The 23,849-nt window shown below is 41.1% G+C and overlaps 1 protein-coding gene across 1 annotated transcript in view; it reads right to left on the reverse strand.

Annotated features, from left to right (window-relative positions):
- Positions 1-12,901: 12,901 nt before the first annotated feature.
- The window catches only part of EIF3H (eukaryotic translation initiation factor 3, subunit H), a 72,243-nt gene continuing 61,295 nt past the window's right edge, over positions 12,902-23,849 (reverse strand). The window contains exons 6-8 of the mRNA XM_009881024.1: positions 18,323-18,443; positions 15,631-15,763; positions 12,902-13,164 (exon numbers count right to left, since the gene is read on the reverse strand). Of these exons, the coding sequence (XP_009879326.1) occupies positions 13,067-13,164; positions 15,631-15,763; positions 18,323-18,443 (352 nt within the window). The 3' untranslated portion in view covers positions 12,902-13,066. The remainder of the gene's footprint in view (positions 13,165-15,630; positions 15,764-18,322; positions 18,444-23,849) is intronic.

Below are 23,849 nucleotides of genomic sequence, written 5' to 3' on the forward strand. Positions count from 1 at the left end.
AACAAATTTAAAACACCTCTAAGGTGGCTTCTGTGGGTCCAGCTGCCCAGGGTACCATGCATCTCAGGTGAATCAGGTACTTGGGGGTAACCTGTATCTTAATTACTCACTTAAATGAATAAGAAAATAAAATGGAAGTGGAAAGAACAAGGTAAAGTTCCATTTTGGTTACTATTTCAATGTGCAACACAGAATTCAATACCTGCTGTTGTCTCATCTGGGTCCATCTCCAAATGAAGTGCTTCAAACCATAACTACCCTTGTGAATTAACTTAGTGAGTTGCATATTGAAAATTGAGTTCAAAAGCGAAGTGGAAGCTCTGCAATGCCATCAAAGCTTATTCAGAAAGAGACTCGCACACATGAACAGAAGCAGCAGTCACTGGACAACACAGGATGGTGCCGGGGGACACGATGAACATGGGGGACTTAGTGAAGGGGTTGGGCTCCCAGTGTTGCAGACCTAACTGTCAAGGACACACTCCGATACTCCAGAAGAAAGTGTCATCTGTGAACTGAATGACTACTACCTGGGAAAAAGTTTCTTATTCTGCCAATTTCATTTCCATTTAGCATCGCCTCTGCTCTAATCTCTACCTTTTCTTCCCAGCTCACCAACACTGTTCAACTGCTTGCAGCGGACTGCTCATCACTGGCTCCAGTCTGTTCGCATTCGTGATTTTTCTACCTAGTTTCAGCTCTCTCCATGCAGCACTCCTCCCACTCAACAATATGAAAATCCACATTTGCATCTGCCTTTAATGTCTTTCTCACATATGGGCATTTCTTCAAGTCAGCTAATTTGCTAGGGCAAGTAAAAAGCTCTGCGCCTTTCTCGTTTCTCCCTTTTCCTCTACCCCACCAGAAGACTGTCCTAAATGATCTACCCTTTGCTTATCCTCTAAAGGATCACCTTCCTACCTGCGCTTTTGAAACATAACCTGTTTCCGAGCTGGCCCCTGCGCCCCCATCTCTGCTGCCCTCCAACACACCGGGCTGGCCCAAGTGCAGGCACTCACTTCTCCCCAGTCATCCCAGTAAACTCCATGTGCCCCTACCAAAAGCATAACCCTCGTGAAAATGAAAATCTAGAAACATGGACCCAAAGTGTGTTTTTCAACCCTTCCATGACAGAAAAGACCAATATTCTCAAATAACCATTAACCTTGTTATACCCTCTTTATGGAGTTCAGACATCGCTTCATGTCTTTAGAAAATCAGACTTTTTAAGACAATCTGCGATGGGCACTCAGCTTATTAACCACTGTAGAAAGTCTTGGCTCAGATGTGGCAAAGCTTTTCATGACCAGTATGGACAAAATCACGCTTGCTGAAAAAAAAAGTGTTCAAAACAAAGGCCATTAGAATAAAACATCCTCTCTTTTTTTGTCATCTGCTATTTGTGGTGGATTACAGAAGGCACTGTTATTCCTGTATATGCCACCCTTCAGAGACAAATGGGATTCAGGGCTGAACAGACCACAGGATGGCAGAATACCAAGGTATCCATCTTCATAAGATGGATAGAAGAGAGAGGGTGCCTACTTGTCAGAGGTTTCTTCTCCCATGGGACCAGAGCAGACATCTCCTCTGCCTGGTGCCACTTGTAGGCTGCTTGCCATCAGCACACTCTATCCCTTCACAAACCACCCTCTTTTACAGACTGCCTGACCTGAGCCCACTTTTGACACTTGGGGAAACTCATCTGTTTACCCCATCAGTTGCTGGCACTTGTTCTTCAGCAAAAGGAGCTCTCTTCAGTTCTGCAAGCCCCAGTCCTTTCCTGATTTTCCCTTCTTCACTCTGGAAGAGACCTCTGAAGATCATGTAGTCCAACCCCCCTGCCACAGCAGGGCCACCTACAACAGGTTGCACAGGACAGCATCCAGGCGGGTTTTGAATGTCTCCAGTGTGGGAGACTTCACAACCTCTCTGGGCAGCCTGTGCCAGTGCTCTGCCACCCTCAAAGGAACGAAGTTCCTCCTCATGTTAAGATGGAACTTCCTGTGCTCAAGTTTGTGCCCGTTACCTCTTGTCCTATCACTGAGCACCACTGAAAAAAGACTGTTCCCATCCCCCTGGTGCCCTCCTTTTAAGTATTTGTAAGCATTAATAAGATCCCCTCTTAGTCTTCTTTTCTCTAGATTAAAAAGATAAGAGTTCCTCAGCCTTTCCTCACAAGAAAGGTGCTCCAGTCTCCTAATCACCTTTGTAGCCCTTTGCTGGACCCTCTCCAGCAGATCCCTGTCCTTCTTGAACTGGGGAGCCCAGAACTGGACACAATACTCCAGATGTGGCCTCAACAGGGCAGAGTAGAGGGAGAGGATAACCTCCCTCGACCTGCTGGCCACATTTGTTTTGATGCTTACATTTAAGAGCCTTTTCCCTAAGCACCACAGCAGCTCATTCCTTGATGCTCACACGCACCTTCCCCCGCACGAGCCCGGCTGCTGCTGCATCCTGCTTCCCACCACGTGTGCTGCCTGCCGCGAAGAGCTGAGTACAGCTGGATTGCCAAAAGCAATGGCAAATTGTGCTGAGAAACAGCACAGCCTAGCAGCACCTTCCAGAGCTTATCATGAAAAACAATAGAGAAATTGATGAGGTCTAGAAGATTAAAAAAGAAAAATATTTCTCTGTATCAGGCTCCCAATAACTCTCGGGAGATGGGTCCTGGCTTCTTTTGCCATGCTGAGCAATAGAGACGGAGAAAAGTACGAGTGGTCATCTCAGGGCACAGCACAGAAGAGGCAGTTATGATCTTGAGATGAGGAGACTTTATTCAAAGGGACAAATAAAATAATGAATTAAAGTATCCTGGTGGCAAAAGGGCTATTACACATGAAATAAACAGCTTTAATGAGGTTGTAACCCTAGATTTATAGTTTCATCTCCATGCACAGGACTTCAGGTGCGTAACTCCATTAGCACTAATGGGACGTGCACAATTAAAGGCCCACACACCAAGATGAGACTGCTACTATTAAAATCGGCCACAAACAAGCTTGAGAGAGCTTGTCCCATTTAGGTCAGGAGAGCGCTCCACAAGAGAAGTGCTCATTTGTAGCTGATCTGATCACTTTACAGTGCGGTCAAGTATCAGCACTCGCTGTGAATTTTCTGTACGATGGGTACCAGAGTGTGGAAAGTCTGTCTTTTTGGGGTTAGATGTTACTCCTGTCCCTGCACATTTTCTGGGACATCAGCCGGGAGCAGGTTCCTGCTCTCCAGGCATGGTCAGTAAAACTCTTTACTTCTGTCACCGCCACCTCTCGCTTTGAAACTGGGGATGAGGAGGCACAGACTTCCCACACTGGGCACACCAAAACCTCTCGCCTCCCTCTCTACCCTCTCCACCTTGTGGGGATCAAAGCACAAGGCTGAGCAGAGTGGCTCCGCTCACAGCTACCTCATATTTTGCCTGCAGGGATCTCAGGCTGAAGGCTGTCTACAATACACACAGCAGAGCAGCCCACAACTACCCCAGCTAGTTGGGACATCACAGCAGCCAAACGAGGTGAGTTATCCCTCATCCCACTGAACTACCTGCTGCCAAAGCCAGCTCTGGTCTGGTGGCAGTACTTAGCTCTGAAAAAAACCTCTGAGAACTCAAAACCAACATGAAACAGCGTTGAAGAGACTCTAGGCTTTCACAGGGACAGAAAAACTACCTAGCACATAAAAAAATACAGGACAGAATAGCTTAGTATTTTAAATCTCTAAATGTCTCACCTGTATTTAGGAGTAGAGCACATATTACTATGCCTGAGTGGCAATACGCCAGCTGAGATCCTGGGATGCTCCTTGTTTATCTGCTATTTGATAGTGGCACCAGGCAGCAATCACCAGCTGAAAAGGGCAGCAGCCCTTTTCACATGATGTTATCGTGTTTTTTAGCAAGCAAGGCAGACAATATTCTTGGAAGGGCTTTCTTGCCAGTGAGTGGTAAAAGCTATTTAAATCTGAATAACGCCGCAGTATATCTGAGGGTGATGGAATAAGGTGCAGAGGCTGCAAGCAGAACTACACAATGATAAAACATTAAATACCAATATGACTTTAGATATTATATTATGCTCTCCTGGGAGTTGTAATTCCTCAGATATATGAAGCATTCAGAAAAAATGGAATTGAACCGTTCATCACACAATTTTTTTTTCTGCAATATTAAAAATGTAATTTTACCAGAAGCCATAGGGACTCCTATGTTCTTAATATACTTAAAGATTTTTATAAGCTAACATCAAAGCTGACTGAAATGCCATACACATTCTTGTTCACATTTAAGTCTGGTCTGAAAGCTGTTCGCTTTAGTTTTGCATCGTAATGTTCATATGCTTGTATTCTTAATAAGCACAGATTTCAACAGTACAAAATTCTGACATCATTCCTGAAAAGTCCATGTTCACACAAAATCCAACAGTTTTACCATCAGTTGTAGCGGCAGCAGGCTTAAGCCCAGAAGTCTTAAATCTGATAGACATTAAAGATGGAGAAAATTTACTGGTTAATCTAATTTAGCTAGCACAAGAACATTCTCTACAAGGCCAAGGTTATTAATGGCAGCACAAGTAGCCGCATTTATGCAGAGGCTACTTAACATTTTCCATTGTAACACTCCGCTTCAGGATAACTTTGAACAATTCAGGCTAAACATTCCTGATGTTAGCTGTCTGACTAATAGGATCTTTTTTGGGAAGCTTTTGCTCAAGGGATTCAGCTATTTCCAAGACTGAGGTTACAGAAAAGAAAAAAGAAAAAAAAAAAAAAGGAGAAAAACCACAGTTTCACATGAAAAGCTCTGATGCTTCCATAAAGTAAAACAAGAGTGTTGATCATCACCCTGCTGAAAATTCAAAGAATGACCAACTAGGAAGGTTGAAAAAGAGCACCGAGTATGGCTGAAAATAAATAATGCAATGGGCTAATTACAAAATTAAAAGACATAAGAAATTAAAAGCAGGTGCTAAGAAGAGGCTGGGTAGAACAACCTTGTCTGGCTGGTAGGGTCACAAGGGCAGGAGGGTTCATCACGTCTCCACGTTTTGGGCTCACCACTGCTTTGCTGTTTGGCAGGTAGCAAAGAAATCCATTAACACCTCTCTGTGTCAGGTACATATAGCAGATAATGGCATTGTGCTACTGCTTTTCACTCTTTTAGCTCTGAGAGAGGATAACTCTGCTTCCACTGCAGCCTCCAAACACAGCCAGCACCGCAGTCTACACAGGTTCCTACGATAAAATCTGCTTTACTAAACTTCAGAAATCTGAGCCCTCAAGAGACAGGAAAAACTTGAATTGTCAGCACAATCTTCACCCAGTTACTCAGCACACAACCTTTTAATGGGCTAATCATGTACTATTTTCTCCATAAGATGTAATAATCAGGTAATTATACTTAGATTCTCCAAATGATATCAAGGACATGCTGAGCATGGGCTGGATTGAGCTCATGAAGTGTTTTAAATGCGTATGACAGACACAACATTTTTCTTAAGGAGCTTACACTCCGAAAATACAAAAGCGACAGAATCGCTCCTTATTGCGCTGGAGGAGTGAAGCGCTGGGACGTAAGGACCTGCTCAGGGCGCTTATCCAGATCTACCTAATCCAGGTTCAGACACAGGATTCCCCACTAGGCTCGTGTCCACATTGCCAGGCAGTTGTGAAGGATGAAGCAGCTCATGTGTTTCCCATCAAGAACAGCCGCCGTTTACACAAGGAAACTATTCACCTGTATCTACCAACATTGCTACTTACACTCTGGTAACAGGAGCAGCAAGTCCACCGCTGTTGCCTGGGTGGCAGACAGAGATGGTGACAAGGAGAGCTCATGGCTAGCAGGCCGCAAGGCAGGGACAAGCTTCCCTCCAGGTGTGGTGGTTTCCTCTTTTGGGACTGCTCAAACTATAGTCCAAGTCCCCTTTCACCTCCTTCAATGAGGAAATCCCTCCTATGTCATGTAGGAGAAAAGCAAAGCTTCAGTTGTCCCAAGAGAGGAAGCAGGAGCCGCCTATGAAGAGGATGAGAAATTTCAGATAGATGTCTGATTTGTACCACTTTAGTCATCTATTTTAAGATTGCTGAAAGATACCATAAATACACAAATGAAGTTTCTTCTAATAATGTTGTGATCTAACGAAAATTCTTAGGACTTGAGAAATACTCCCACCAACAAGTGCTACAGGATTTCACTTTTATGCCAGCACGTGTAATTTGCAGACAGCCACAACCCAGTCACTTTGTGACCATGTAACTAGTTTAGTGCTCAATTCAGAAGCCCCTTTTCTTCTCATAGATCACCTTATTTCCCTTCTACAGATACATAAAATCAAAATGTCTGGGTAACCTTCCCAAGCAGGAAGGATCGGAATCAGAGTGGGGATTCATTAAAGATTCATGACAGTTTTATGAAAATCAAGTAGCAAAAAGGACAGGTTTTCGTTTCCAAGTAGCTTGTTCAATTGCAATCTGTGCTATCCACCCCAAGATGGATGCTGGTGGCCCATACAAACCCAGATCTGCACGGCTTCCTCTTCACACACCCGCTGTGCTATACACAGCTGTTAGTATGACCATAAGTAAAGGGTTATGTGGAGCTTTTCTAAGGAAAGAGGGCTTATGTGGTTCTGTTGTTGCTTAAACTCCACTCTGATAACTTCTGAACTCATGGCCAAGTTCAATGAGATGATGGATCAGTGCGCTGAGCCGCTGAGAGCGGACCTGCATGACAGGCTGAGAGTTGGGGTTGTTCAGCCTGGAGAAGAGAAAGCTCCGGGGAAACCTTATAGCAGCCTTCCAGTATAGGGGCCTATGGGAAAGATGGGGAGGGACTTTTTACTAGGGCATGGAGTGATAGGATGAGGGGAAATGGCTTTAAACTGGAAGAGGGGAGATTTAGAATTGATATTAGGAAGAAATTTTTCACTTTGAGGATGGTGAGGCACTGGAACAGGTTGCCCAGAGAGGTTGTTGAGGCCCCATCCCTGGAGGTGTTCAAGGCCAGGCTGGATGGGGCTTTGAGCAACCTGGTCCAGTGGGAGGTGTCCCTGCCCATGGCAGGGGGGTGGAACTAGATTATCTTCAAGGTCTTTTCCAACCTAAACCATTCTATGACTCTATGACTCGCAGCCCAAGAGCGGCTGGAGCAGGCAGCGATGGAGAGCCCTGTGCGTGGCCCACAGGAGCCAGGCAGCCGAGGAAGAGCACTGGACCAGCACACGCTCAAAAGAGGGAGAGTAAGAAACTCCTGGAAGGAGCTGAAGATATAATGTGGCGGTTTTGTGTAGGAGTTATTGTGAACAGCTATTTGTGGTTGAACTAAGACGACCAAAAAGCCACAAGAAACCAAGTCCATGACTGTGCTCACACACATAACTGTAGAAAGTGCTCTTCTATGAACTGAAAGGGTTCCCCCCCATCATGTCTTAGAACATGACTTCAGGAGTCAAATGATTAAATTGAATATGACCTTATAGTCCATGTAAACAAGTTGTTAACATCATTGAAGCTCGTAACTGCTAATCCTTTTGGAACTAGTTTTTCCATAGCTAGTAACAAAGGATTTGCTTGACTACTGTGTTACGTTAAATGTTACAGTAATTAACAAGACCAAGCTTTCTGCTTAAGGTAAGCTTAAAAAAATAAATACATATCAGTGTGGAAGTCACACATTTGGTCGAAAGCGGAAACTGCCCAAGTGTTACAATCTTTTGTGAGACAGACTAGCCGTGATCATCATATTGTTTACTACTTCTCCTAAAATATATGAATTGGTCATTATTAGACTTCATTTCCAGGCATATTTATTACCACAGCTTGAAAGAGGCAAGCCTGCTGCCACTGGTGCATTCCACTTATATGTTTTCCTGCCTTAGATGCAATCTGCAAGCTAATAATTAAATCACTAATGTTAAAGAAGCCAAGCGAAAGATTTGGGAACAAAAAAATTAAACAATTCTGTGACTGACAAAACATACTTTAAATCCTTCAGTGATTTGTTTTCGAACATCAGGATAGGCAAGCAAGGAAACGTTGCACGTGGGATGAGACCCCTGAACCTTTTAATGAGCCTTCAACATTCTAACCTGTTGGGTATGATTCTTCATCAATTTTACTGAGACATAAAAGATTGAATCACACACTGAATGATGAAAACAGGACACTTTTGCATATAAGACTAAACTTGTATTGCTCAAAACCAGCAGAAGAAAAAAGAAAGATCCACAGTTTGATGCGTTGTATAATATTTAAGGAACACCACCCTCAATAATGGTGACAGATTAATAAATTGATCATTTAAACCAGAATGGAAATCCTCGTCGCACACATTCTCTTCATCTTATAAAGCTTTTGAAGTCTTTAGCTGTGTTTCTGCTGGATAAATACATTGCTACCCTTCCTTGTTTATTTTACTGACACCCTAATGCCTTTTAATATCATTGTAAAATGGATCTGGCCATCTTTCCTCCCATATAAATGTTTGCTTTAATTGAAATAAGACATTAACTTTTCTCTCACTAAGGAGCCTTTTGCCAAAGCTGTTGTTTTTAAAGCCATCCTCTACAGCTCTGCGCCACTCGCTACCACTCAGCATACCACGAGCTGTGTCAACAGCGATCCGGTCTGTCAATTAAAAGATCAAAAAATAAAACACAGGCCCAACTTTGTGTAAACCTCTTTCCAGTTGTAAAGTTGGTACGAAGAGCTTCTGAATCACTCCCTCTGGACCAGCCCCGAGGAGCAGCACCGCCGCCCCCCGAGCGGTGCCCATGCCTTCTGTCCCCCGCAGCTGAAGACAGGGGGCATGAGAAAGTCGAAATCGGGGCCATACCTGACACCTGAGCAACCAAAACTGCCACCATGAGGGTGACGTTCAGCTCGTAAAGTTTAAAGCATCTTTCCAACTGCAGACAAAGCTTTCCAGAAGAATTCATGGAAAAGTGAAGCACAAAATGACAGAAGGCAGACTTAGAGCAGCATGCTCCTTTTGCTTAAAAATCAACAAGCTGTGGGCAAAACCTGAAGAAAATTAAGAAGCATAAAATCCAGGGGAAGAAAACGCACAGACATGGAAAATCATGAGGGACGTATCGTTCACCCCAGGGCTGGCAAACTGGATGAGAAGCAGTTCTACAGAGAGCAATTCAATTCCTCTTACTGCACACATTGCACATATTTCGGCTGGTGATATTATTTGCATCACCAGCTCCTAACGACTTCTTAACAGAGCACCAGGAGTCCTGTGACTACCAAGTGAGAACCATTAAATAGCGCTTGCTTCTTAAAGATGTCTCAGATTGTCACCAGTGCTTTGTCATACCAGAGATTTATCCAAAGGCAAAAAATCAGGCAAGACCAACCAACACAAAGAGCGATGAATGACTCTGTGCTCAGGAATTTGCAAAGCATGAAGAGCACAAACGAAAAGACGTCAGATGCTCTTCAGAAGTGTTATTGGTTGCCATGGCCAATCCCATCCAACGTCTTTGTTAGCACCAAAAAGGACATCTGCAACCTCACCCAGACCTTCTCTACTCTGTACACCGTGCAGTTGTTTACATCTGCACAAAACCTACCCTTTCTTACCTGGCAGTCCCAGGTTCAGCTCTGCACAGAAATCCAAACATTGGCAGGACACAGAGGAATAGAAATGCAGATTCTAAAAGGTTTGAGTATTTGGGGAAATAGCACATGGAGCTCAGAAGAAAAAGGACATGTCAACCTTATGTAGAATAACTGGGGAAAGCACCACAGGTTTCTTCCATGTGGGCAGTCAGCGGCAGAATGCTTACTGTTCAGACAGAGCTTGGTCCAACTTTGAAAACCAAAAGGCGAAAGGAACACTGGTACGCATCTTGATGTCAAGATAAGGGCCTGACAAGTATGTTTGGATTACAGAAAGGCTCTCCCCTATTTGGTCTAATTTGCCTTAAATACTAATATAAAGGATTAGTTTCTGATAATGACTGTGGCAGTTAATCATATCTAAGGAATTACACATATTTTCTCAGATAACCAAGCAGAATATCCAAAATTTAGCAGCCTTTCCTATTGCCTGTCCTGAAGATAACCTCAGGGCTGTCAGTCCCACCGGCCACATTTCAGACTGTTAGAAAGGCTCAGAGATGAACCTACTCCACTTCGCGTTGGGACCGAGGAGGAGCACGCACCATCCACTACTGCGACTCCTCAGTGACAGTGTTACCTCGAACTACAGCAGCACAAACTTTCTAACTGTTTATGCAATAGCAAGTTGCATCCACCCCACCTCACACCAGCAAAGCCCTTTTGTTTTGTGTGCACGAGAAAAGGGAGTTGGGACCACCCACCCCCCCCCGTAAGTAGGCAGCCAGGCAGCATGACCAAGCTGGAGCTAAGATTAAGGGAGATGGCACATCACACCTCACATAAGCTCAAATTATCAGCACAATTAGTGCATTTTACAAGTAGCAGTGGAACAGAGGCAATAAACGTACAGCAAAATTTGGGCCATACTGCTGAAGAGCCCAAGTATTGACCAAGTAGAAGAAATACTGGTTTTCTTCAGCATCAAAGCTAAAATTATCCTCCCCTTTTTCTTCCTTTCAGACCTCACTTTTGAAAGACTTGCCCAACATTTAGCGTAGAAGAGTTGCCTGTCAGACTCATGGCCATTAGAGCTGGATTCCAAAGTAACGTTTTCTTTTACGAGGATTATAGTTCTGCACAAATAAAAACCAATTACAATAGTTATTTCAACACAGACCTGCATGGTTAGGAGCGTGACAGGAGAGATGACGGCTAGATGTGGACTACGCATGTAACTAATGACTGCAGGGAAGGTTTACCCTTACATGCACGTTCTGTCTCCTGTGTGCACATGCATTACCTGGGGACACGTGGTGAAGATGGAACCACGGGACAGAGGCCTTGTTTGCCTCCGCAATGACAACAGGCTTGCGGACCGAAAAGAAGTTTTAACTTCTTTAAAAGTGATTTTTAAAGACTCTCATGTCACTGCATTTTTATTAGCTTACAGAAAAGTCTTTCACAGCCAAGGAAGGAGAAAGAATCGGTAGTGCTATGATAATTAGAAATGGAAAGGACATGTCTTACAGTGAATGAGCTGCCAGCTCACTAACATTAGGAAGAGAACATGTAAAAGTGAAGTTCAAGAAATACAGAGATAATGTCTAATATGACAATTGCTGTGAGTGGGAGATACAGCCCCATCCCTGTTAATTCCTAATCTCCACAGCTGTTGATTTTCATTTATAGACCAACAATTCAACTGACTCCGCCTCCCTCACCCAGGGAGGCTTCCTCTAGTGATATTTGCCATGACAGAAGACATGCAATTCAGAAGAGAATACTCAAAATCATTGCCAAAGTCTACTTACACCTCACCTACTTTTATATCTCATTTCCCTGTCTGACTCAAACCCATACACTTAGAAGCCACAAATCTTTACTGAAGTCTTCCATATTTCTTCATAGGCTTTAACTGACATTTACCCACATTTGATTTAGCTATATAAAATTCACTGATCTTGTTAAACTCCAGCACAGTAGAATATTACTGCCCTCTCTCACATTTACATCCTCAATCTTAAAGAACTAATTCAAAACACACAGCTTGTTTTTAACCTTTTCCAAGTATTTATTTTGCTAACACCTCCTCTGTAGACCTTCTAGTATGTATAATGTTACTGCTGCTTCCTTCTACACACAGTCTTCTGTTCCCAGTTATCCAGAAAATCGGGTTTTTTCTATCTCAAATGTCTCATCTTAGTCTAATTATCTGCTCCCACTTCTGTTCCCTAGTGGTTATTTTGGTGCTTCAGAAAACTAGAAGATTAACATGGTTTGAATATTATTTGTATAGGAAGTGAAAGTCAATCATGTGGCACTGTAGCAGGATACCTAACTAAACTTTGATTTCAGAGTTCACTGTATGAAAGCTAACACAAAGGTTCCCAAAGTTTCCAAGGCAAAAGACCAGACTGGTAATTTGTCAGACATGTGAGGGCTGAACAAAATTTGCATCCATATTTACATAAATCCTGTAATCACTATAGTTCAGAGTGGAAAAGAATAAGTTCTTAGTCTAACCCTCAGTTTTCACACACTTTCCAAAACATTCACCTTGGAGGCTGAAATATTCCATGCTAGGTCCATACTTAGAGGATGTTTTTTTTATTTTGAAAGACCAAACCACACTCCTTCAGCCGTTTTAGGCTCTCAGAACTTGTCACACAATGACACGCAAGGAAGAACTCAAGAAAAAAAAGAAATCAATGACAGTAACATGTGTGAGTTGCCACATATTAAATCTTTAAATTAACACTCTTCTTAAAAAGATAAGTAGCCTGAGTTCCAGAATAAAGGTGCATCCAGATGGCAAAGTTAATGCAGAGTAGGAATGGTGTCCATTTACACCACACGAGCTGCTCCAGGTCAGCCACCTTCTACAGTTTCTGTCATAAGATTGGATTTCAATCCAGTTAATGGTGGCAACAGAACACGGGAGCACAGCTTAGCATGACATGGTGGGGATCAGTCTCCACATAACATTACTTCTCTATGTTCCAAACGTGAAGCCTATGAAACATTTGTGATATGGAAGGTCCATCGCACCAGACTGTTCAAACACATTAAAATAGAAACGAGCAACTGCTCCAAGTGACTAGCACGTTATGGTTGCAGGTTCTCAACCAAAACTGGGAAATCTTACATTTCATCTGTGCAGTCAGCTATACTGAACATTTGTAATAATTTGTTTTTATTCCAGATTCCAAGTTCAATAAAACCTGTATTATTTGCTATGACTAAACATGAATAACTGACAAACATTTAGAAAACCTGAGTGACCACAGAAAATTCCAGTCTAATACAGCCAACAAATAAGGAAATACTGAAATATCGTTAAAATTTGCCTTTATTTTTCTTACAGGAGAATTCTATGCAAACCAAGATGACTCTGTTTTACACAACTCTTTTCCCAATATACTAAATTTTCAAGAGGATCATGAACAGTATAAAACTGTAAATAACTTCTCCTGTTGAGGGCCACAGCAAAGTTGCTTCAGTTGTTGTAATCTTGGAGAGCCTGAGCCATGAAAAGCTTGCCCAGGTTCTGTGCATTGAACTCCTTAATATTCTGGCAGTAGGTATTAATTTGACCTGTCAATAGGAAAGAAGAGTAAACCATCATCAGTTTTGAAATTCAGAAAGACATGCTAGAACATAATTTCCAAAAAGCCAAATGTGCATGAATCATTCAGGATTTACACAGAGTAGCAATCAAAACAGCTCAACTACTCTACACTTAGGAATTTTATATTTTCAGTATTCCCAAATAGGTTTTGGAAGAAGACGAAGAAGAAACTGAATTAGCAGAATAGGTAAACTGGTATGCTCAAAAAACCCTTAATTTTCCCACAATTCTATTATGTACTATTTCTGAAAAGACATGACAATAAAAAGAATAAACAATTCTTGCTGCTGTATTGGAAGTTTAATCACATTATTTGTTCAATTTAGTTGCTCTAAAAATACTACAAGACTGAATTTCAGTTCCGTTCTTATGCATCTGCTGTCCCTATTAAAACATTTGTAACAAATACTTTTCAGTAGCAGATTGAAAATTGTGGTACTCCTGTTTGACATTTTGCTAGCCTTTTTTTCTACCTAATATTTCACTTTATTAGCTATTTCAAAAATCACCAGGGTATGAAGACTTGTCAGTGCTTTACAAATCAAACGTGCCCATCAAAACGTTTTTATACATGTACTTCTCAAGTTATTTCCCTTGTTAGCTAGGAATAGCAAAACATGAAGCCAGTTCAATCAAAATTAAGACTGTTTAGAAGGCCAATAAACTCTCAATTTAATGCTCTATTTGAAAAGTTTTTAAATGCCTCAGAGACAAAAGAGCTAAGTTTTATTCTTTATCCACAAACTTTACTTCATCTAAGTTGAAGTGGATGCTTTCAATTCTTCCCCTGACTATGGTAAAAGAACAAATGAAGAGAGTACTTTGGCTGAAAACTGTTTTTTCCTTGAAGTATAATAGTTTGCTATTCTTCCTCTTACACGAGATGATTCATCCTAAGCTATCACTTTCATAAAACACACGTGTACACACATACACACTTTTAAGCTATGCTAAAGCTGAATGTTCAAATACTTTCATGCTGCTAGGATTCATTAACTGGTAAAAACTCTCAAAACAACTTTTTTTTTTTTTAAAGACTGGGAGGAATAATAAATAAGGAACACTACTTCTTCTAAAAGGAGCGCTTATTAGCAGTGTGAAACAGTACTGATATTAAAATAATAATCTCTTGGTCACTTCAAAATTTAAGAGTGGCAGTTGAAATTCCTTTTTTTTTTTTTTTTAAATGTCAAAGCACTCTTTTCTGTACACTAATTTACCAGGACTTTGGTTTAATTTTCAAACAAGGTGATAACTAACTGATTCCAAATGACTACTACAGTAAACAATTTCTCGTGACATTTTCCAAATCTAGATTACTTAGCAGGGCATCTAGGTTTTCTGCTCTGTTGCCGTTGTGAGGTCCCAGATATTTTCACCCTTCCAGAAGGCACAGGACAGGCACTGACTTTTGTACCGAACTGTGGCTACGTACTGCAGCATTCTTCAGTAAACTGAAGAAACCGGGGGGTGGGACCCCATATACCCACACTTTGTTCCTCTTTACATTTTCATTCACCTCGAGGTACAGGAAGATGGGGATAGTTTCCCTAAAACTCTGGCCATAGAAATCAAAGAAATTATCCCAATTCGGTGTGAAATTAAAAGTAAAACCTGCTCAGCTGCTGCAACAGCCGGTTCAACACCTAGGGATGTTATCACTAACTTTGGGCAGCAGACAACTACTCTGAATCAGAAGTTTCAGCCCAAACAGCTTATTCCTACCCCTTGTCTGCACAGCCCCCTGACTTGTGGGTTGAGGGAAGAGCTGGGGCATGAGTACAGGGAGCAGCTGATGGACTGCAGTAGTCACTACACCCATTTGTGGAGAGGGCCTGCTCTGTGGGGTGTTTCTCCAGCTCTCCCTAAAATCCCATTTCACCCTCTCAGAACAGAGCCAGGAAGAGCCTCTGGCTGCTGCTCCTGACCTTTCCCGTCAGCCCTGGAGGCACAGATGGTCAAGCAGGAGGTAGGTACCATGGCAAAATAAGACATAAAGGGATAAAGTCTCCATACATCAAGTTTAAAACTTGATGCGGCCGTTCTGGTTAAACACAGTGGTTTCCTTTCAAAAAATTATGTAAGTTCATATCTGCATGAGTAACGTGCCTCTGCTACTTACCCACATGGTTTAAAATTCATGTGTACGCTTACTTTCTAACAGAGGCATGGACTGCCTACCAGCAATAAGGTTGTTTTTCTTAGTTACTATTTTTTTTTTTTAAATACTTCAAACACTAGATTACAGGCTGAAACCACTGAGTTTGACCAAATGAAGGACCGTATTTGGAATACTACCAATGCCAAGACATCACCTCATAATGCCAAAGGTAATGAAAAATTAAGATGCTTTCTAAGGTAACAATTGCACTTTGTCCCAAGCTAACATTCATATGTGAAAAGATGAGTTGAAGAGGCTGCTAGAACGTTACCTGCAATAAGGAGTGAATCCATTCTTGCAGGCGGCTGCAGTGGCTTAAAAAGTTTATTGATGTCCTCCTCAGGAAGAGGGGCTTCTCCTCGGCTTTGACGCTGTATATTTTCTTGCTGACGTCTCTGCTGGTACTGAAAACAAAGCAACAGAAACAAAATGCACCAGGACTTCCAAAGCAGTTGCAAGTTTTTCTTTTCAGATGCTCTTTACCCAACCAGCAAGTATGTTTTAAAAATTACACTTATTCAATGAAATTCAGTTTATTTCAAACAACGCAAATGCAACTCATAGTTTATTTCAATTCACTGTTAGCAAGCATTTCCCCCTCCCAGGTTGGCACCTTAAATAAGTGAGGCACTGGAAAAGTATGTGGTACCGAGGTGGTGGGGTTAATTTTAAATTTTTTTCATAAATACTCTATCTGATGGAAAGAATACAGCATGGTAGATAAAGGCCTCCATTTGCCCACGCAAAAAAGGAAAACAAGGATGGAATATGTAAGCATGAGAAACTGTTACCTCAAATAGTTATACAAACCAGAAATACTCTATTTTATGCAAGTTAAAGGTGAAACAGGAAGAGAACTTGATTAAAGAAGGTAACTTAAGCCAAAAAATACTAACTCTAAACTGGGAACAAAGCGATGTCTGGAACAAAGCATAATAGTTCATATTTCCATTCCAGTTATTTAGATATTCTGCCACTTTGATGCCCTTTCTTTGTGGGTTACCAGAGGATATACTAGAGTAGCAGTTTGTAGAAATTATTCTGCTACAGAAAAAAAAAAAAAAAGTCAGATTTGTCTTCAGTGCTTCTCTTTGCCATGTAGATTACTCAAACTTTATAAAAATTAAGGCAGACCACTTCTTCAGCTATTGGATAAACGTTTGTTCTTGGAGAAGTACATACATTTAAAATCACATATGTCATACGTACTGTATGTCACAGCCAGGAATTAGTTGTAAGGTTTGTCTATCGAAGCCCTCATATTCAACATTAAAAAATCTTCAAAATAAATAGGCCAAAGAGTACAGGGTGTTTTCTTTCCCTCACTTAAATGTATCTCTGCATAAGAAGTCTGAAAACAGTTCATTACTTGGTGGCGTACTCAAATGAAGTAACTTTTTTTCCAGTAGTAGTGACAAATACATGTTTTTGGACAATGTTAAAAATAAAATCTTAAATGCCCATATTTGTATGTGAATTGCATGTAGTTTCTTCTTTCTTTGCATTACCCCATTCACTTCTCAGCAGTCTGCCTATTATTCTCTATTGAAACGGCTTGCTCTTAATCACAATTGCTCCATTTTAAAAATGAAGTTAAGACCACTAACTATGCTGCAATGAGCCACTACTAAAGCAGCTACAGTTAGTAAAGAAATGAAGTGAGACACCATGGAACCTACTTTGCTCTGCTTTTCAAAATAAATAGATCTCTTTGTTATTAACAAAAACCTTTGAAGTGGATGCCATCTTTCTATTCAAATTAGGCAGCAAAGGAAAATAAATTTTCTGAAGATAACATGCATGAAACTTCTATGTCCTCAGGAAATACAAAGCCAGCAGAGACCACTGATCATGCGCTGCTTCCCTACAGTATTCCCTGTTCAAGCGACACTTTGCTTAAGTGAAAAAAGCCAATTTTGATTTTAAAATAGTCAGTGATGAAGCGTTTCACATGAACCGCAGGTGCTCTTTTTAATAATTAGTTACTTTGCGTAGCAACACCTCTAATATTTTATCTTTAAAGTGGCCTGGCGCATTTTCAGTTGGCCAATATTGAATCTGGTCATATCTCTGTCTGCTAGATTAAAGAGTTCAAATGTATTTTTCATGCAGGTACTTCTTGAGTAAGCAAGTCACTCGTTAACTTAATTTATCACAAGAAGTGAATTGCATTCACCGAGATCTGCTTTGCAGGCTTTTAAATCATTCTCATAGTGCTTTTTTGCCAATTTACCAGCATTCTTCTATAATTAGACACAGTATTGCTTTATCAAATGCAGCAACAGCAAATAAAGTAATATCGTCTCCAAATCACAGAACAGCTGCGGTTGGAAGTGACCTCTGGAGGACACCTTATCCAGCCCCTCTGCTCAAGCAGGGCCACTTAGAGCTGGTCTCCATACTCAGTATTCTCTAATCTGACTGTTTTCGATTTTAAAGAGTCCCTTTGGCATCAGGAATTAAAAGCCAACATCACCTGGTCAGTATTACTATCTACTGATATGAGACATGACTAAAGTGTCATTTCCGATCAGAGAACAATCCGCTGTCTTTTAACTATGGACTAGGTTTCCTTATTTCTAGATGCATGACTACATGCAATGGTATTAAAACACAGTTTGTTTTGGAACAATTCACTTTTAGTTTCAGCTCTTTTATTTCATTTATTAAACCTCTAATCCCTGTGTCCCCAGCATATTTATCAGTGATTTTGGTTTATCATAAATCACTAACAAACGTGTAAAATAGCAAAGAAAGACCAATCCACGCAACACGTCAGCAGAAGTGAATCCACTGAATAATTCCCCACTGACTAGTACATTTCATAAATCTACTTAATGGATATGTTTCTCGAAGAATGTTATCTTGCTTAGATCCAAATTCATCTGTGTTAGATAACACCACCCAAACCTTATTTTGTGGGAAAAAAAAATCTTCTTATTCAAGTTTTCCATGTTACCAACCTGATGCTTCTGCTGCTGCTGTTTGCTTACGTTCCTCAGGTAAGTATTGTATTTAACAATGTCTTGGCTCATCTCATCCACTCTGTCCATCAGCAGCTGCAGACTCTTCCCTAGGTGATTACTGAAATACAAGAAACACCCATGAAAGATTCAATTTATTAAAAAAAAAACCCAAACAAAACAAAACCAAACATTTAAAATTCATTCCCAGTCACCTGACCAGCATTTCTGCACTAATGGCATAGTCTGCAAATTTTTAAGGTCCTGGTTATCTTTCTTCATATATTTATTTGATGATACTTTACATGGCATCTTCTACCCTAGCCACACTGCAAATACCATATTGAAGTGTTTTGGTCTTTGCAGGGAACCTCATAGTTATCAAAAAACAATGCCTTGAGTGAATTTACTGCTATTACAGATGCAGGTCAAACGTTTAAAAGAAACAGTCTGATACTTTCGTGACATGCAACCTGGAACAATGTTCCAGGAGATGTGTTCAAAGAGTTTGGTTTCAAGTTCCTGCTAGCTTTTTCACAAATATTAAACTATCCCTCTGCAGGGATAGTTAAATATTCTTCAGAACTCCATCTGATTAACTAGTCTATCAAACAACGCCTGGAAGTTCAGCAGACATCGCTTGATCTTAGCTGTTGAGAGGGAGTGTGGCGTCCAGTCCAGCCAGCTCCACATTCCATACCATAGGCAACATGGAAGCAGCTAGGCTGGGCGCGTCCAGTTCCAGTTATGCGATCTACTGCCTTGGCCAGACAAATGCAGTCTGTTAAACAACTTTTATTGTAACCATTTTTAGCAATGGATTCAGTATTTTTCAGGAATGTTCAACTTAAGGTATAGCTTCCAAGTTAAAGTTTTGGAAGTTTTCAGGTTGGTGCCCATGGAGACAGTATTCATCCTAAATTGTGTTTACAGGGTAGTGCAGTAAAAGGATACTTACTGCTCTCTATTGATCCCTTTGATCAGAAGCTAGTTTGTTGGCTCTGATCTAGGCCTTACCCAGTCCTACTTGGCTGAAGACCAGTGACTTAAAAAGGTAAACTCCATCTTTCTCCTCTTCAACTGAAATCCACTATTATTCACAAGAGTTTCTTTCAAATCAAAATCATATCCTTCAGTCACTGCTTCTCCACGGTATCTGAGATTCTTTCTACCTTTTACAATGCATTCCCACCATCATACAGCCTATGGACTGGGCAAAATCTAACTGGAAGAGGCAGGCATAAAGTGAAAAGGGAATCACATATGTAATACTACACGCATCCCTTTTTAAGTGTAAATTATTCCCCAAATCCATAGAACTCATAGCTGGAGACAGAAGCTGGTAACATACCAAGGCACGAGAGGATACCTGCTGAGAACGTGGCTAAAGACACCCTTATCTCCGAGAACTAGGACAGCTATTTCACTAGCTGAGCTGCCTGCTCACTGAACAAAAGGCTGTATCAGTAACTTCAGACCACAATTTATTTACAAGCCAGAGTTTTAAATTCCAGTTGTGTACAGGGGCAGATGATGAGGAGGACCTCAGCTACAGAGCAGCAAGAAAGGCGCCACTATAATGATTATTTTTAAACTTCTTGAGGGTTTTTGGTTGAACGTTTCAAGCACATGATATTTAGAACCGTGGAATATTGCCATGGCTAGGGGTGTGCATATTTTCATTTTTTTATAGAGTTTATATTATACAGAGTTACCGTTAGAACTGGATATTATCAGAAATGCCTATGTCAGTACACACTAATAGCCTTGTAGGGTACGTGGACATCAGGAATATATAATTATTTTACAGATAGTGTCCATATGAAATATAGCTGGTTACAAAGAATGATTTTATGTGAATCTCTCTGGGACCAGCTTAGTACAGCAGAATACAGAAACAGAGAGTTATTGTTAGAAGTTGCAGTAATATAGTGTTTGCTCTCATTGCCAGGGAAACAAAAAGCTAAAACCAGATAACTTAAACAGATGTGAACTGAGACATGAAGTGATAAGTATGCTGCAAATACAGGACCAGCTTTTTCATCAGTTCTCATGTCGTTGATACCTTTTTTTGCTCCCTCTCTTAAAAAAAAATAGAAAGACCAATAGGAAGTAATTTGAAAAATGTATATATACTAAGTTTAAGCAAGTTTTATTCAGATGAAGTTTATTCTGGTGAGATTTAGGAAGTTAAATAGCATTGCTCCAGCCCATAAGACTCATCACACACTTACTTAGCCCAAAGGCTTTTTTAGGCACCTCCTTACCTTGTGCAGATCTCAAAGATCACACTGCTAGGTACCCAAATACCCGCTACATGTCAATGCAACTAAAAAAATTAAGAACAATTTTTTATTTTTTTTTTTAAAAGGGGGTGCCAGTAAATGCTGCTCACATCCCCATCAACACTCGCTTTCCTACAAGACTCTGTGATAGTCAAATGTAGCCAGCGTGGAGCTCAGCACTTGCATTTGCTGCTGTTCTGAGGGAATCAGTAATAAAGAAACTGCATTTTCAATGGATGCATTTCAGTCAGCTGATTCAGAGAATGAGTCAACTGAATCGAGTTTACATTTAGATTAGCGAGTAGCGTAGACCAACAGGAACAGATCTATAAAGCAAAATAGCTGGTATTGAGAAAACGATGTCCGCACTACATGTGTTTCAGGGGGGTTGCTTATCACTAATTCTGACATGGTCCAGTGACTTGAAAGCCCATTAGTGGCTGAAGCACAGTAGGTATCCCCCTGAAGTCTATTTTCAGTTTAGTTTCATCTGAAACAAGTCAGGTCTGAGATCAGCCAGTGGTGATGATCCAAGCTTGAGTTGAGCTAAAAGACACAGCTGCACCTTAAGACAGCACCAGGAGACCACCACACCTCAGTTATCAACGAATCTTTGTGGAAGAAAAATATCAGCTGCAGAATTGCTATCATACTAGGCATCAGCAAGTGGGGACTGTGTTCTTTTTTGGGGGAGAAATATAGATAATAAAAGGGGAAAAAAACAGAATAGAGCTTCTCCTGCAGTTAGGACAGTCAAAAAATATCTATCGTGTAAATTCTTACATATCTAATGAAGAAATAATGTAATTTTCTGGTGAATTCATTCACCAGAATTGTTATTAGGATCACTCACTTGTAGTGAGTGACCTGTAAAACTTTCAGAAGTTTATCAGACTTACCTGCGCAGCTTGGATGACACAATCAAAAATGCCAAAAAAGGACAAACATACAAACTGTCAAAGGGAAACTGTTAAAGTCTGTTTAGAAAAAAAAAAAACCACAGACTAGAAGGTATAGCCTGCAAAGCAATTTCTCATGCTGTGCATTTTTGCTGTAACAGCCTTATACTTGATGGGGTATAATCCTTCACCCAAAAGGGAAGATATGAAATCAAGTCCTTGACACATGGATTACTTCTGATTCCTTGTTTAACAATTATCCAATATAAAGGTCAAATAATTCTGATGGTGAGAAGCAGAAACCTGTGAACAGAGTAGCCTAATCTGCAGATAACAGATATGGTTCTTTCTGTCTTGTTCTTCCCGCCGGTGAGCCCTGCATTTGGCAGTGTTATGGTCTAGCACCCACAGAAGGAGAAAGCAACAACTATACATTAACCAAACTCATGGATCACTCACTACACGAGGGCATCCTGTTAGGATACGGATCAGGCTAAGAGACCTGAATGCAAGGCTCCCTCTTCCTGGGAATGCTCGTACCACCACAGCCTCCCTGTGCAGACAGATTTTCAGGACAGCAAAGATGCAGTTTGCTGTTGCCAGCAGAGCCCGTTTAAGAGGTTCCAGCATCAGCATCCTCCTGCCTCTCCCTCCCCCTTTGCCCAAGGATTACAGCACTCTCAGCTGTATGGATTCAGCTGTTTGCGTGGGCACACTTCAAAATCTTTCAGTGAAATAGTCTACTGTAAATGCAAACCCACTCTCTGTTGGGGTTTCTTTTTTTTTTTTTAGGAAGGCTGAGGGAAAGGCTGGAAGGGAAGAGTGGGAGCCTGACTTTTTTCACCAGACTATTCCACAAAGCTATTTGTACTGCCATATTCTGAAACAGATGAGGGAATTAAAATCTTTGAGGGTGGGAGGGGTGTAGAGATGAAATGGGGGTAGTGGGGAGGAATGATGCAAGCAGCTGGGGCTGGAACCTCAAACTGGCTCCGCTTCTGTAGGATTCATAATGGGGAACTACACATGAAGCCCACATTTACTTCAGCATCTTTAATCAGGAAAGGACTCCAGACACACGCTCGCTGAAGGTCTGAAATACCCAAAATGCAGCCTCAAGTCAGACTCCAAAGCTTCATGGCGAGGCAGTAATTCACATTGTTCTCAGCTTCCCATGTCCTGCTCATTAGTTTTAACAGTCTACCCACAGCTCGTGGGCATCAGCTTGCACTTTTGGAGAAGCCAACCTACCTCTGCTTGCCCAGGAGGGAGGCAGAGGCACCCAGCCTCTGAGATCTGAATCCCTACACTGTATTTGGGCACCAAATTTTTGGGTATAAAAATTCTGAAGCCGGAGGTGTCCAAAAAAGATGGTCCCCTAAACTTGCCTACCATCACCAAATGGATGCCCTCACTTACTTCATTTCTATCAGCTCTACTGAGGCCCCTCTCAGAGTGACTGTGTTTTGGGAAAGGTGCCACCCTGTGCAGTGTTTCTTCTCCTGGTGGGAACAGCTTTGGGTGGATTAGAGAGGTACTGCTGGGCAAAGCACATCTTTTTGATTAAATATTTGTAAGGAACGTTCCCACCGCTTAGCAGAACTTGTTTACATCTCAGTGTTTCAGCCCGAGTTCAACCTGTGCTCTTTTTAAGAGGATTTTGTTTGAATGAGATATGTAAGTCAGGAGTCTTGAGCTCCATTCCCTTTTCTACTCCGACTTTGATGTGTGCCTTTGGGCAACACATTTACCCTCTCTGTGTCAGCTTCCCCCATCTGCAAATTAGAGATTTTCATAATTATCTTAATAATCCGTTAAGCACATTGAGATTTCTGAATAAGCAGTACAATGTATAAAGGTTAATATTGTTTTTGAAAGCCAAAGTAACCCTCCTCACGTCACTTTTGCAAAAATACTGCATCTGATGTTTGAAAAATATATCTGCCAAGTAGATGTTACTGCAGTAAATGTTCAGCACATGTTTGCTTCTACTGACGCACACTATTAGAAAAATTGCTTGAGACAAATTGAGATATTATAGAACAACCCTATTATGGAGCTAGACCACAAAAAAGCTTTTTTTAATTTAAACTAGATCATCAATAGAATAGGGAAGAGATGGATGAGAATGGGAAAGTTGGTTGTAATTATTTCTCTGAAGATCTGGAACATTATCTGACAGGATTTTAATTCTTGAGTCTCTATCAAAAGACTGGCAGTACTCCAAGGTCTTCAAGACATTTTGGTCCTTAAGGGTAGCAGGAGGATAACAGTTTGAGTAAAAGGCCTTTACTTGCTATTACTTGCTAGCCTTGTGCTATTCTGCCTTCAACTTCTTTCCCT

The sequence above is a fragment of the Charadrius vociferus genome, unplaced genomic scaffold (genome assembly GCF_000708025.1).
Source record: "Charadrius vociferus isolate BGI_N301 unplaced genomic scaffold, ASM70802v2 scaffold2, whole genome shotgun sequence".
Classification (NCBI taxonomy): domain Eukaryota; kingdom Metazoa; phylum Chordata; class Aves; order Charadriiformes; family Charadriidae; genus Charadrius; species Charadrius vociferus.